The 16,617-nt window shown below is 44.0% G+C and overlaps 1 protein-coding gene across 2 annotated transcripts in view; it reads right to left on the reverse strand.

Annotated features, from left to right (window-relative positions):
• ST6GALNAC2 (ST6 N-acetylgalactosaminide alpha-2,6-sialyltransferase 2) overlaps positions 1–16,617 on the reverse strand; it is a 73,201-nt gene that overhangs the window by 14,032 nt on the left and 42,552 nt on the right. For both annotated transcript variants that reach the window (XM_088458222.1, XM_088458221.1), the window contains exon 4: positions 8,779–8,962. In XM_088458222.1, the coding sequence (XP_088314348.1) occupies positions 8,779–8,962 (184 nt within the window). The remainder of the gene's footprint in view (positions 1–8,778; positions 8,963–16,617) is intronic.

Below are 16,617 nucleotides of genomic sequence, written 5' to 3' on the forward strand. Positions count from 1 at the left end.
AGGTGCTTGAAAACGGGGAGTGGAGATCCGAACGCAGGCGTGCTTAAAGGTCAAAACGGGCGTTTTAAGGGTGTGCTTATTTAAAACAGCAGCGTCATTGACCACGTCACTTGGTTATTTTATAGCCAGAACTGCTCGCAAGATAGTGGTAGGAAAAACCAACCACAAGAATAGCGAGCAGTTCATACGTTGTTCGATGTACTCGATTAATCTAATAAATAGTGGACATGAAGTAGGATGCGAGCGGCATGGGGGCGTATTTTTCCTAAAAACGACTGCATGTTTTGTTTGCTCGTTCAGACCTAGAGGCGTGAACAGACCGCAAAGAGCGAACGGTTCATTTGAATAGCCACCCCCTTTTTCTGAACGAGCGAGCGCAAATAGCGTCCGGCTCTGAATCAGGCCCTTAGTGTATTGGAATAAAGTCACATAATGATGCATGTCATAGGTCATTCGTATCAGATCTGTCTTTTGCTGCTTTTTAGTTCACATAAAGGGCCTGATTCAGATGTCAATGCCACATGCAAATGGCCAATGTTCTCAATCTGTGCATGCCTCAGATACATGCGTCCCGATGGTTACTGCCAAAAGCCGCAGAATGAATTTGGATGCAGAAAGAGGCAATTGGGGATTGGCTAGCCAGATGCGGACGTGTCACGGTCAGTGACTGGGTCTTATGCCGCAGTTGCACTGATTTCAGCGCTCATGTTCAGATGGAGATTCTGTGCCTCCATAGGGCTGGTGCAATGTTCAATGGTGCAACCGATGTGCGGCTGATGGTGCATCTTAATGCGTACAGCGACGCAGCTGGTGTGCATCTCTGTATGAATGCTATCGGCTGTGGCATTAACATAGAGATGAAGTCACGCAGCGGCAAAAGATGCAGTTGTGGCTATAGCATGCAGATATCTGATGCGGACCCACAGCTCAGCAGTCCACATATTATTCTACGGGGCTGCGTTGTGCCCGTATGCACCAAGCTCCATAAGCAACACCTTATATAGATGGTGTTGTCTATTGAAGCCTACGGGCTTCTTTTTTTTTTTTACAAGAAACCCTGGGAGTTCTCTCTTCGCATTGGCGACGTATAGTAATATGCGATACATCATACATTTCACCCATAGGGTTTAATTCAGAGTCCATATAATGGTTGGGAAACAGGGGAAGTGGGAATATAGATCCCGCAAGGGAATAGTAATTGTGATGTGTAATGTATTATAGCCAACTGTAAGTTATTATTGGTACAGATCCATATCAGTAATATGGTGTTGGTGCTGCTCCCAGGAATTAATATATTAGTATATCTGATTGGTATTCTGCAAGGGCAAAAAAAGAAGAGAAAATTCCTTTTTGGGGCACTCTTATGTAACTGGTGTATTGTGATAATATTTAAAACTTAACTTTTATTTCTACCTACCTAAATATTAATGGAAATATTAATGGAAAAGAAAACACTATTGGAGAAAGTATTAAAAATATATATATCTACATAATATTTTTAGATCATGTATCATACAATGTATCCAAGAAATCCGGTCACAACCAGTGTAATGAATTCTTTATGGTATGATATAGGTTCTTATATGGTCCTTAACCGCAGAAAAAATCTCTTGTGATTATACAGAATTCTGTATATAAAATGCAGTGCGAGTAGGGATAGTATGATTTGCTCTATAGTGAGTATTGTAATCCAAAAGCACGGGATTATTCAATAGTATGCAGTATACAAACAGGGATAGAATTATTGCACATCTCCCATGAGGCAGTATTGTTATGTAATTACACTGAGTATGAGGGGTGTAAATGTCTGCTCCCCCATAATATTTAATTATCTAGTGGTATCACAGTTAATCAAAATATTGCGTATATTCCCTTAGACGACAGCATATGAATTATTCCACATATCCCATTTGGTAGCAGCATATAATCAAGGATTTCAACAATTGCACATCACCCATGAAATAATCAGTACTGCTGGTACAAGAAATGATGAATTCAAATATTCACCTCAGAAATATACTCCAATAACCTATAGCGGCAATCACTGCAGCCACCTGGACCTAACATACTGACTTCATCTTTCTAACTAAAGAGGATATTAGGACATTGATTAACTGGCCACGACTAACTTATCCTGCAACAGAGTGACTAAAACGCTCAGGCTTATCACTCTGCAACAACATAGAATCATTGCACACACAGTCTATGTCATTTGTTTTATGTTATAATTAGGGGTGAGCGGGTTCGGATTTCTGAAATCCGAACCCCCCCGAGCCCCCCCGATCCGAGGCAGATCCGAGTCAGGCTCGACTTTTCCCGCCTGACGGATCTGAAATCGAGGCAAAACTTCATCATCCCGCCTTCCGAGTCTCGCGGGTTTTGGATCCTATATAAGGTACCTGCGTCGGCGCCATTTTCTCACTCGGCTGTGGACAGTGAAGAGGGAGGTTGGGAGTTAGGGCTGGCTGGGCTGTGTAGTGTAGTGTAGTGCAGAGTAGTGTTGCGCTGTGCTGCTGTAGTCCACTACTTCAAAGTCCATAGGGGCTGGCTGTGTTGTGCTGTGCTGCTGTTGTTAATAGGGGCTGTGTCCACTACTTCAAAGTCCATAGGGGCTGGCTGGACTTTGTTGTGCAGTCAGTTCTCCATAGGGGCTGTGTCCACTCCAAAGTCCTGTGCAGTGTCCCAGTCCTAAAGAGGTGCTGTAGTGTTGTCCAGGGGGTGATCTGTCCATCAGGGGTGCTCCTCCCAAGTGCTAAAAAAATAATATTTTTTGTGTGTTTGTGAATTGTGTGCGCAGTAGCCGCACGTGCATCAACAAAGTAGTGCCAAGCGTGCGCCTGTATCATAAGTAAAGGGCCGGCTGGCTTGTCCGTTAAAGGGTGCTGTAACCCCCAAAGTACACTCCAGTCCAAACCCAAAAAAAATTTATTTTCTGTGTTTGTGAATTGTGTGCGCAGTAGCCGCACGTGCATCAACAAAGTAGTGCCAAGCGTTCGCCTGTGTCATAAGTAAAGGGCCGGCTGGCTTCACCGTTAAAGGGTGCTGTAACCCCCAAAGTACACTCCAGTCCAAACCAAAAAAAAAATAATTTTCTGTGTTTGTGAATTGTGTGCGCAGTAGCCGCACGTGCATCAACAAAGTAGTGCCAAGCGTGCGCCTGTGTCATAAGTAAAGGGCCGGCTGGCTTGACCGTTAAAGGGTGCTGTAACCCCCAAAGTACACTCCAGTCCAAACCAAAAAAAAAATTATTTTCTGTGTTTGTGAATTGTGTGCGCAGTAGCCGCACGTGCATCAACAAAGTAGTGCCAAGCGTGCGCCTGTGTCATAAGTAAAGGGCTGGCTGGCTTAACCGTTAAAGGGTGCTGTAACCCCCAAAGTACACTCCAAACCCAAAAAAAAAATATTTTCTGTGTTTGTGACTTGTGTGCACTGTGGCTGCACGTGCATCAACAAAGGAGCAGCGTCAAGCGTGCGCCTGTGTCCCATAAGTAAAGAGCCGGCTGGCTCATTTCTTAAAGGGTGGTGTAACCCACAAAGTGCACTACTCTCCAGCAAAAATAAAAAAATATTTTCTGTGTTTGTGTGCGCTTTAGCCGCACGTATATATCAATATAACATAAATGGAGGACCAAACTTTCTCCGATAAAAATAAAATAGGGAAAGATCAAGAACCACTTCCACCTAGTGCTATTGCTGCTGCTGGGAGTTGTTCATCATCCCAGAGAGGAAGTAGGAACATCACTACTTTTACTAAACAATTGAACCTCCAACAGTCCCTAGCGATGAGGATGAAGTACGACAGCAGTCATCCTGAAGCAAAACGTATAACTGAGGCCTTGACTGCTATGTTGGTATTAGACGTGCATCCGGTATCCGCCATTAGTGCAGTGGGATTTAGACAATTGATGGAGGTAGTGTGTCCCCGGTTCCAAATCCCGTCTAGATTCCACCTGCATCCTCAAAGCAGCAGCGACAAGCGTGCGTCTGTCTGTTAAAGGGTGGTGACACCCTCAAAGTGTGCTACACAAACAATTAAAATATTGTTCTTTTTTTTTCTGTCTTTGTGAAATGTGTGGGCTGTAGCCGCACCTGCATCCTTAAAGCAGCAGCGACAAGCGTGCGTCTGTCTGTTAAAGGGTGGTGACACCCTCAAAGTGTGCTACACAAACAATAAAAATATTGTTCTTTTTTTTCCTGTCTTTGTGAATTGTGTGGGCTGTAGCCGCACTTGCATCCTCAAAGCAGCAGCGACAAGCGTGCGTCTGTCTGTTAAAGGATTACATCGGTGACAGCATCCAAGTAGGCATGTTAGACAGTCCGTACCTGTACTGGCAGGAAAAAGAAGCAATTTGGAGGTCCCTGTACAAACTGGCTCTATTTTACCTGAGTTGCCCCCCCTCCAGTGTGTACTCCGAAAGAGTGTTTAGTGCAGCCGGGAACCTTGTCAGCGAAAGGCGTAGGAGGTTGTTTCCACAAAATGTGGAGAAGATGATGTTCATAAAATGAATTATCAACTCTTCCAGGGAGACCAGCCTCCAGAACGTACAGAGGGACCTGTGGTTCTAGCGGGGACGAATTAATACTCTGTGAGGATGAGGATGTACACACTGAAGAGGGTGAGGAATCGGTGGATGAGGAGGATGAGGATGACATCTTGCCTCCGTAGAGCCAGTTTGTGCAGGGACAGATTAATTGCCAGCTTGTTTTGTGGGGGCCCAAACGAACCAATCATTTCAGCCACAGTTGTGTGGCAGACCCTGGCGCTGAAATGATTGGTTTGTTAAAGTGTGCATGTCCTGTTTATACAACATAAGGGTGGGTGGGAGGGCCCAAGGACAATTCCATCTTGCACCTCTTTTTTTTCTTTGCATTATGTACAGTTTGGGGCCTAGTTTTTCAAACTGCCATCCTGTCTGCCACTGCAGTTTCACGCCTAGATGGGTCACGTGTTTGTGCCGCCCACTCGTGTCGCTTAGCATAGTCATCCAGCTACCTTGGTGCAACCTTTTGGACATAAAAACACTATTGTGAGGTGTGAGGTGTTCAGAATAGACTGGAAATGAGTGGAAATTAAGGTTATTGATGTTAATAATAGCATAGGAGCAGAAAAACCTACAAATTCTGTGATTTTAGCTGTTTTTATGCTTTTTTTCAAAAAAATACAGATCCAAAACACAAAACCCAGAACCCAAAACACGGAAGGGTGGTTTTGGCAAAACCAATCCAGATCCAAAACACGAAGAAAGATCCAGATCCAAAACCAAAACACAAAACACGAAAAGTGGCCGGTGCACACCCCTAGTTATAATAAATGTTTTTAGCATATATGTCATTTTATGTTGCATACCGGTATTAGACTTTTTAATACTAAGTTTTGTCCACAATATATGTTTTAACCTTGTTTTATCTATCACTAAATAAACCCACTCTGTTTAATTAAGACCATCATTGTATGTACAGATTATTTATAGGCTACAGGATGAGCTTAGCGTCCCCCCCCCTTTTTGTTCTGTTTATATGACTAATTGAGATTGGTAGTATCTTCACTAACACTCAGCAGCAACTATATTAGCCCATCCCCTAGGGTCCAGCGCAGTCCCAACCCCTGCCATTCGATATGTCAGTTTCTCCCAGGATGTAGCCCTACATTCTCTGAACTGTACACTGTGCTACCTAGCTTCTGGGCTATTCATGTTGGACAGGGGCTTTGCATGTTTGTTACCAATGTGTTAGCGAGCCAGGCGCAGTTTGTTTTGTTGGTTATTCAAGCTTCCTATGACCCCAAATAAGAGCTTCACCAAGGCGTTGCTACAGCTTGCCTATGGATCTAGCCGGCTTCTGTCTGGTTTATATATTTATGCTCAGTAGATTCTATTCTGTGCCTTCTGTTCACTGATCTACTGTTAGGCTACAAATTCTGCTTAATCCTGTTCCATCCAGCTCTTACATGAATATGCCTTCTGTTCTGCCTCTGTGTGGTTCTGGCTTTGATTTGTTTCCTCTACTTGTCTGGCTTTGTCTGTTGTCTGTGCTGTCCTGTAAGTATTCTGTAATCCTGTTCCACATCTGCTGTCCTTTTCTCCGATTATTCCTGTCTGTATGGTTGTCTATAGTCTTTTATACTTATTTTATCTTTGTCCTATAAGCATTAATTGTCTTTTGGTGTAACTGTCTGGGAACACCGGAACATTGGAGGACTCCTCCAGTAGAAGCAACTGCTATAGGCCTAAGAATATTCAAAGACTGACTCCATGGATCATTGCTAGAGGTTTAAGGGTCTATATCAGTTCCAAGATTGTTAATGTGGTCTGATACAAATTTGGTGCTTGTCTTTCTCTGTTGTTTGTCTGTATGTGTGGCTTTGTCAGACAACCTACTCCTGGTTCTGTGAGCCTTCACTTTGCTTAATGCTTCAGCACACTCAGGAAGGGATACACCCGCCCTCTTGCGTCTGCATACCAGCATCCGTGATCGCCAATATGCAGTTACACTTACCTGCTGGCACAGCTCTTCCGATAAAAGCTGTTCCTTGCATTGAGAAGACTTCTGGGTTTATGACTTGGAAGTCCTATTGCGAATGCGCAATCGCCAGGGGGATGAAGAGGGATCCTATAGTCAAAACCATCTAGTTCTATGGGGCTTGCTGTGCTGCGGGTCCATGCTACTATGGACCCTTTTTAATATAAATGGCAAGCCATATGGGCAAACCTCATAAAATCTCATAAAACTGCATTTTTCAGAGGTTTTACAGTATGTTTAACTTTGATACATCCCACTCGCAGTCTGATGTTATCCCTGATTGTCTGTTGCTGACGCCTATTAAGTCTCTCAGTGCCTAGGGCATTGTTCCTTCAGGTATCTTTAAGAAAGTATTCATACTACTTACTGCAAAATCTGTATCTAGCTGGTTGGTTGCTAGTGGGGCAGCCATAATACAAGATGATTAGGAGCAAGTTATTGTAGAAGCTAGTAGGGCAGAAAAGATGGGTAATAAGTCCTAAGTGGACCATATTCTCTAAGATTCATGAGTAGGGATGGATAATAATACAATTGCTATTACAATATTATAACTGATTATTTGTTTCCATTATATTGTCTGAAACATTACTTGTTGACTAGTTAATCAATTCAACATTGCATAAACCAGCAACATAATATAGTGTTATAGCGATCTTTTCCTTTTTCCTGACCCTTGAAATGGTTAATACTAACACCCACAACTGTGGTTTTGGTGACCCCATCTCCGAGAGTTTAGCACATAGAAGCCCTGTGTGTGTCTCTAGGGGCAGCTCTTTTAAAAATAAGGAATCTCATTGTTTAGAGATTTGATATGCAGAGGGATTGAAATGTCTCATTCTGCAATTCCACTAAGTGGTACTTGTACCCTCCTCTCTAGAATGCAGAGTGGGACATACAGTATAGAAAGCTTTGAATGTTTTAGTGTGAGTTCACTGTGTATATGATGGCTGGTTCAATGATAGATCATTCTTGGTTAGTGGTATGGGACTGTTAGGAATTTGTACAGTGATCAACAGAAAGGAGGGAGAGGGAAGGTGACTATTGTTTGTACAATTGGAATGTGCCAGCACAGTAATAGCAATGTCAAAGTACTGTGTTTGGAGGAGTGATATCAATAACATCAGTACATATAGGTGTGGCTGTAATGCAGGGCATGAATGGTATTTTATTGTTAATTGGGGAATATAAACTTAGCTTATCGTTTCACATAGTTAATTTCAATAGTTCTATAAAATTTTTCAGCAACTATTTCAACAACAATGCTTTTCTATATATTGTATGTACTCTACACACACAACTCCTGCTCAATGCATATTTATTTGTACTACAGGAGTTGTGTGTGTACAGTACATACAATATAAAGAAAAGCATTGTTGTTGAAATAGTTGCTGAAAAATGTAATAGAACTATTGAAATTAACTATGTGAAAAGATAGGCTAAGTTTATATTCCCCAATTAACAATAAAATGACATGCACATATTTGCATTATGCTACTGTTATTGTTAGAAAGCACCATTTAAAAGAAGCTTAGCTTCCCTGCAGCACTGTATAGGGGGTGCACGTTGTTGTATGCTGCACTGTACTCTGCTGTATATAGGCTGTGCTGTGTCCAGACTCACGCACAGCACTGAAGGCTACCTGCTGTGCAGAGAGTGGGAAGAGCTGACTACGGCTTTAGAAAACTAGACTACATCATTATAGTGTCACCTACAGCTATAGACAAAGGTCTAGATTTCACAAAGATCTAAAGAACATTAAAAGCCTCCAAATTGTGCACCCCAAATTCCACTTGATCAAGTCCTGGAGATGCTATTGTGTCCTTCTAAGCTACGTTCACTCTCTTAAGGGCTCTCAGACTTACACCTCTCACACTTACACCTCTCACATTTGCCTCTAAGGAAGCTGAGGGATCTTTCCTCAGGGAAAAGCGTTAGGCTATTTGCTGAATTGACACTGTGACATCTGGATTCCTTTAAGGACCATCTACATGATCTGGGACTTATATTGCATTTATACACACCGAGGGCCCTTACAACTTATGCTGCATGGAGACCTTGCTAATGGGACTGATATATCAAGGACTGGTTATGTGATTTTATCTGAGTAGTTTTTAAACTCTGACTTTATGGGACTTTACTTGCTGAGGTTGAATTGATTTACTAGTAATGGTCTAACTGTGCGGATCAATATCCAAACTGTCCAGTCTATTCAGTCTAGCTTACATTAAAAAATCTCTAGGCTGAGGAAACTTGGATTACCTTCCTGGGGAAGATCCTTCCAGCCATAAGGCATCGGTCTCTGGCTGAGTTCTTTCTTGGTGTCTTCGGTCATGTGACTGTCCCACATAAGCAGTGGGATGTCAAAATTAAACAAATGTCTAAAATATGTATCATTTTGTGCACGAAGACGGAGAGACGTGGAACAGGCAGGTGCAGGATGTACCTAAGAGGGCATAAACAGACAAGGATCATAGTGCAGCAGCAGGAAAACTGTCACTGGCATTTTCCTAAATGGGCCTACATCTTATATCCCAATGCAAGCAGTCTTCCAAAAACATTATTTGTATGAGTAAAATAAAAGACACAAAATAAATATATTTAATGTTAATTTTTATTTGTGTGCCATACATCCCAAGCATAGAAGGGCCTGCTTTCATCTAATTCATACAGATATCCCCTCTCTGACTAATGAAGTGGTCATGATTGCACTATTCACATTAACAAGCCCCGATCACTGCCTTGCAAATATTTATTTCTTAACAGTAATTTATATAGCGAATATATATTCTGCAGCGCATTACACAGACTATTTGTCGATTCATATCAGTCTCTGCCTCATTGGAGCTTAGAATATAAATTCCTTACCACATATACACACTAGGGTTAATTTTTTTTGAGAACTAATTATCCTACCATTATATTTTTGGATTGTAGAAGGAAACCGCCACTAGTACGGGGAGAATATACAAACGCCACACAGGGCTGTGATGAGAATCAAACCCAAAAGTGCTGTGAGGCAGTAATGCTAACCATTACACCAGCCGTGATGATAGAGGTGATGTTTAGAGGTATAGAGGATAATACAGCAGGGCTCTATTTACTATGCAGACTATGCATATGTCTAGAGAAGCACTGTACAAGACACACTATGGGGGAATCTAATTAGTCACTGAATTTAAGGCGTGGCTTTAGCTGGTGGGTTAAGGCCCTCATTCAGAGCCGTACGCTCTGAGCAGAGCGCACGCTCTGAATGAGGGCCGCCCTCCATAAAAATGGAGCGTCCTCCTGGACGCTCGTATAGCTGTGGGTCACCACCCACAACCTATACGAGCGTGCAGTTTGATGGCCGCGATGGTCGTGACCATCGCGACCATCGAAACTGCGAGCCGGAGCCTGCGGTTGAGGTTTTCAACCGCAGGGCCCGGAGTGATTTTGGCTCTATCAGAGCCAAAATCACTCCCACTGACATCACTAGTAATGTCAGTGGGCCGGCTTCCGACGGGAGGCGTTCCCTTGGGAACGCCCCCGTCAGGGAGGCACGCCCCCGGCACGCCCACCAAAGGGGGCGTGCTGTCAATCAACATCGACAGCACGCCCCCTTTGATCAGACACAACGAGCGAAGGACTTTCCTTCGCTCGTCGCGTCTGGCGCATGCGCACGACGGAGCTCCCTCCGTCGTGCGCATGCTCAGTGCAGACCATCGACCCACTTGCGAGCGGACAGCCGCTTGCGAGTGGGTCTGAATCAGGGCCTAAGTGCGAGTAGAAATCTGTGTTAAGTGGTGCCTTGGGGTTAGTCATGGGCTTAACACGAGCACCTAATTGAATAGCTCTAGGCACTTTACCCATGAGCTGAAGCTGTGAAATAAGGCCTGTGGCTAATTGATTCACCCCCTATAGTTTTATGTTTAAATTTTTTGTTTCATTTAATTTTCTTTGTTTGGAACTTTGATTTTACTAGTAATCTATGTTTCTAATAGTGCATACACACAGATTTTACTTCAGATCTGAACGATAACAATTTAAAAAATCGTTCAATCGATCATATCTGAAGGAAAATCTGACATGTCTGACATATCTGTCAGATCTGTCAGATGAACGATTTGAACGATGCGCATTCCCGATGGTCAGATAACGATATCTGACATCTGATGTGTTTGCAGTCAGACTTGGGCGATTCCATTCATTTTAATGCAGTCAAAAATCGTTCAGTTGTTCAAATCGTTCAAATCTTTGGTAAAATCGTTCAATCGTTCATCTGACAGATCTGACAAATCTGACTGTGTGTATGCTCCATTAGTAAAGGTGGAGGATGTAAAGTTGTCTAGAGGAAGACCTGACTTATATTATTATTAATGTATATAGCAACAATCGTATAGAAAATATGGAATCATTCACTTCAGACCCTGCCCCATTGGAGCTTACAGTCTGACTACAACAGAACACACTCCATTTTATCAGAAGCAGTTTAGGCTACCAGTATGTTTCTGGGCTGTGCGAGGAAATCTACACAAACACGGGAAGAACATACAAACTCCACATAGATAGGACATGGCTAAAATCAAACTGATGACCCAAGTATTTGCCACTATGATGCCATGATAGAGTATGTGCAATGTATGATTACCAATTTAGGGAATACACACTCATGATGCCTACAGCAGTGCCAGCTCTAAATATGAGTAAATAATCAGGCTTGGACTGGGCCGCAGGGGATTCGGGAAGCATAGACAACCACTGATGGCTCAACCATCAAAGTTTTTTTGCCAATGATGTAAAACCATCGTCGATGGGTGTTGTCTCAGCACAACAAAAGAGATACTGTAAGGGACCATTTTAAATCCTTATTTAGGGTCTTACATCTAACGGCTGACCTGCCAGAGCTAACTACTTCTCACCCTTGTTTGTCCTGACTAACCAGCTATGTAGATGCATGTTGAGTTAATAATGAATGGATTTTAATACTTTACAATGAAGTTGCATTTCTGGTACAAGTGATTTTTGTATAAGTCTGTACTAAATATTGTCACACAGGAAGGACAATGCAACACTACAGAGAAATGGAAGTGGTGATTGCAAGCATACGCTTGAGTGAATTGAGAAAGGTCCATGAATTGGCTCTGTCAAAGAAGTATACTTTTTGATCAATGCATGGAAACTGAGGAAACTCAGTGGAACCCTCTTTATTAAGAAAGACAATATGGGATGATATTCCTATATCAAGAACATGTATGAACTAAGCAGTGGCGTAACTAGGGTATTCGGAGCCCAGGACAAATTTTAAAATATAGCCCTCCCCCTATGTGCGCGAAAAATGGGCTTGGTCACAAGGGGCGTGGCTACTGAAAAATGGGGCTTGTCAACATGACACACCCCTTTCATGTCACTGGGAACATTTCTTTCCATATGCACCCTAATGCAGTGCCCCTTATACAGTCCCCCCTATGCAGTGCCCTTAGAAGTGATCCCCCTTATGCAGACCCCCAGTGGTACCCCTTATATAGTACCCCAGGATACAATGCCCCCAGTAGTGGTCCCTCTTATGCAGGCCCCCAGTAGTGCCTCTTATACAGTACCCCCAGTAGTGGTCCCCCTTATATAGCCCCCGATTAGTTCCCCTTATACAGGCCCCAGTAATGGTCCACCATATGCAGTGCCCCTTACACAGTGCCCCCTATAGTGTTCCCCCTTATGCAGCCCCCCATTAGTTCCCCTTATACAGTGCCCCCAGTAGTGATCCCCCATATGCAGGTCCCCAGTAGTGATCCCCCATATGCAGTGCCCCTTATACCGTGCCCCCAGGAGTGATCCCCCTTATGCAGGCCCCCAGTAGTGCCCCTTTTACAGTGCCCCCAGTAGTGATCCCCCATATGCAGTACCGCTTACACAGTTCCCCCTGTAGTAGTCCCCCTTATGCAGCCCACCATTAGTTCCCTTTATACAGTGCCCCCTGTAGTGATCCCCCATATGCAGACCCCCAGTAGTGATCCCCCATATGCAGTGCCCCTTATACAGTGCCCCCAGTAGTTGTCCCCCTTATGCAGGCCCCCAGTAGTTATCCCCCCTATGCAGTGCCCCCTGTAGTGGTTCTCCCTTTTCAGTGCCCCCTGTAGTGGTCCCCCCTGTAGTAGTCCCTCCTATACAGTGCCCTTTATATAGTGCCCCCAGTAGGAGTCTCCCTTGATGCAGTGCCCCCAGTAGTGGTCCCTCTTATGCAGCCCCCGATTGGTTCCCCTTATACAGGCCCCCAATAATGGTCCACCATATGCAGTGCCCCTTACACAGTGCCCCCTGTAGTGGTCCCCCTTATGCAGCCCTCCATTAGTTCCCCTTATACAGTGCCCAGTAGTGATCCCCCTTATGCAGGTCCCCAGTAGTGCCCCTTTTACAGTGCCCCCAGTAGTGATCCCCCATATGCAGTACCCCTTACACAGTTCCCCCTGTAGTAGTCCCCCTTATGCAGCCCACCATTAGTTCCCTTTATACAGTGCCCCCAGTAGTGATCCCCCATATGCAAGCCCCAGTAGTGATCCCCCACATGCAGTACCCCCTGTAGTGGTTCTCCCTATTCAGTGCCCCCTGTAGTGGTCCCCCCTGTGCAGTGCCCCCTGTAGTAGTCCCTCCTATACAGTGCCCTTTATATAGTGCCTCCAATAGGAGTCCCCCTTGATGCAGTGCCCCCAGTAGTAGTCCCCCCCAGTAGTAGTCCCCAGTAGTGGTCCCCCACGATGCAGTGCCCCCATAGTAGTGCCCCCCCCAATGCAGTGCCCCCAGTAGAATCTGCCCCCGAAGCAGTGCCCGAAGTAGTAGTCCCCTCCCAGTAGTCCCCCCTGATGCAGTGCCCCAGTATAAGTGTCCACCCCCCGACAAATACAGACTGAAAATGACACAATAAATAAAAAAATAAAAAACTTACCTTAATCTATGCTCCGGCTCCTGCCGCCGTCCGCAGGTCAGTCCTCCCGGACTGGCGCGCTCTGCATTATGGGAGAGACGTCATGACGTTTCTCCCATTACCCACTGCAGGAGCCGGCTCTTCTCACTCTCATTGGCTGCTCTTTAACACACACATCGCAGCCAGCGCTGGCGGAGATGTGTGTGCAGCAGCCAATGAGAGTCTGTCTGACTCTCATTGGCTGCTGATTAACACACACATCGCCGCCAGCGCTGGCGGCGATGTGTGTGTTATGCACAGCATGAGCTCGCCTGCCACCCTCCTCCTGGCGCTATTGGGCAAGCGCTCAGGGGGAGGGAAGGGGCTCAGCTGTGCAGCACAGGACCGGCGCTGGGAAGCCTAGCGCTGGTCCTGTGTAAATGTGTAGTGCTGACCGCACTCACTGCGGTCGGCACTACACTGGCTAACTAGGACGGTCCGGCACCGTGGCCGGCGGCACCCACCCCCCGCGCTGCTGGTCCCACGGCGCCCAGGGCACGTGCCCCGCTTGCTGTGCCCTAGTTGTGCCACTGGAACTAAGTATGGTACATAGGGCCTGACTCAGAGATGTATGCTAATACCACCAGTGCTGCAAATGTGTATAAAGCGACTGCGCGAAACTGTACAAATGTTGCAACCGCCACAATTTGTATTGAGACATCCAATGGCGGCTTTGCAAATCCAAGTGACTGTGTACAAAAGATGCAACATTGGTGGCAGTTCAGTTGATTATCGGACTTCTGCATAACCCTATGGTTACTGGGATGCCGGAGCCATTCTTACTGCATATGGGATCGCATTCACAAGCTGAGACAAGCAACGAAAACGGTTGCAACTTGCCTGCGTTTCAGTGTCATCGTCCCCGTTGCTACCCACAAATGTTCCCTGACTGTCAATCACTTTTCGAATAAGTCCTCATTGCGAGCGACAGCAGTAATGAAACTTGACGATTGCGCACATCACCAATAATCGCTCAACTGCGTAAACATCGGTATTGCTTCCATCTTTATATTAGGCCCATAGTTATTCCTTAATCCTTACTCTGGGAACAAACTCCAAATATTTTTTTCTTCTACTTTCCAATGTGTGAGCTGCTGTAAAAGCAGAATTAAAAACCATTTGCATTTATCAGGTTTTTTTTTCATTTAGGAATAATTTCAACAATTTCTTTTCTTTTGTGATTAAATAGTAAGTTTTAAGATGGGTACAAGTAATAATTAATGTCTACCATAAGGCACACAAATCTCTCACCTTTAGGTGCAGAGACTACCAAGTACTTAGAAGACAGGAACAACATTTTTTAAAAAAGGAAATCAGAATAAAGATCTATATTATAGCTTGCCAATCTAAGAAAATGAACACTATAATACCAGGCAAAAAATAATGTAACAACCGTGAAATACATATGCAGCCACTCTGACAGAGCCTTTGGCCTGAGCAAGGTTTCTGCACACTGGGTACCCAATCAGCTGAGGAGGAGGCTTGGGTGACTTGGTACCGCAACATGCTGACCAGGTTTGATGGTGGTCACTCAAACGCTGTTTAGGAAATCATCAGTGGTGATGAATCCTGGATCTACAGTTTCGACCCAGGACCAAACCACCGTCGGCCCAGTGGACCCCAGTTGGAGGTGCGCCACCACAGAATTTCTGACATGAGTGCAGCGTGGCCAAGAAAATTTGTAGCCAAGACAGGTCATGTAGCTACTATACCACATGTGTGGCAGCGCACCATCACTGGGGACTGATACGCAACCAATGCCTGACGCAAGAGCTGGAAGCCATTTCCAGGCACCATCAAAGAACTTGAGCTTGTGGTTCTCTATTCCATTACAACAAAGCACCTGCCCATAAGTCCAGGACAGTGGTGGAATTTCTGGCCCGTGAATGCATCCAGGAGCTTGGTCACCCGCCATACAGTCTAGACTTGGCCCCCTTATGTTCCCACAAATCAGGCGCAAGATGCGTGAGATTCGTTTTGAGTCACCGGAAACTGCAGTGGAGACCCTCATCCAGCATGTATAAGACATACCTGCTTCGGACTTGTCCAGCTGCTTTACCAAGTGGTTTGAGCGCAAGCAACTTTGCTTAGACTCCTACTTTGTTTGTAAATATAATACTTTTTTCGTATCTGGAAACTTTGATTAGCATTTATATTACTATAAAAAAATATATTGTTTTGGTGGGGTTACAAAGGGAAAATAGTTGTGCACAAAACCAAACTAAAATGTAAACCACAATGGGGCATTGTAGAGTTGGAAGCATTTGCTCCCCGATCGTGTGCAGGAAATAGCTCATTTACGTACATATGTCCTGCTTTACAATGTATATCTTCTATGTTTACATCAGGAGTAACAAGTTTAAGCTAAAACAGACTCCACCATTACAATGTGGTAAGATACATTTCCTAGCACCATTTATTGTTTCTGCTTTTTAGGTGAATTGACTGAAACTTTGTTACCACCAGTACATTGGTGCGGACGAGACAGAAAGAGGCTCTATAATAAAGAACTGAAATGCTACCAGGGGTAAAATTACTAAGATGGGAGTTCTATTAAGAAGTGATGTTGCCCATAGCAACCAATCCGATTCCAGGTATTACCTTCTGGAAGGTGCTAGATAAATTAGAAGTAGAATCTGATTGCTTGCTATGAGGAACATCACTTCTTAACAGAACTTCCATCTTAGTAAATTTACCCCCCAGTCTGAATTTATACATGGTGTGATTTCAGGATTGAGCACCATTCATCCTGCTGCTTAAATAAGTCCATTGACTTTTATTCTGATTTCACTGGCTCATACCGATCGGATAATTTTAAGATGCTCATTTTTTAGATCAGATATATGTCAGCTTTATATGCACTAGAAAATATATCGTGATAGTCATTTTAGCACCTGGTGTCTGTATATTTTATTATATATATTGTAGGCCAATTTAAATATGGCTGTTTTTCATACATAATTGATATAATATGCATGTGCATTACTTATGCTGATTGTATGTGATTTGTTCACTGTAATTTCAAATTATCTTTTAGTTATATAAAAATTATTTAAAAGGAAAGCGTCCTGTATGATTTCTGGCATTCCAAAGTGTTCTTTACAAAAGTAACTTTTTATATTTAACTAGCACAATATTATTGTGATTGATATTTTAGTGGCTTA

Source organism: Taudactylus pleione, unplaced genomic scaffold (assembly GCF_031769625.1).
Source record: "Taudactylus pleione unplaced genomic scaffold, aTauple2 ptg000817l, whole genome shotgun sequence".
In the NCBI taxonomy this organism is placed as follows: Eukaryota; Metazoa; Chordata; class Amphibia; order Anura; family Myobatrachidae; genus Taudactylus; species Taudactylus pleione.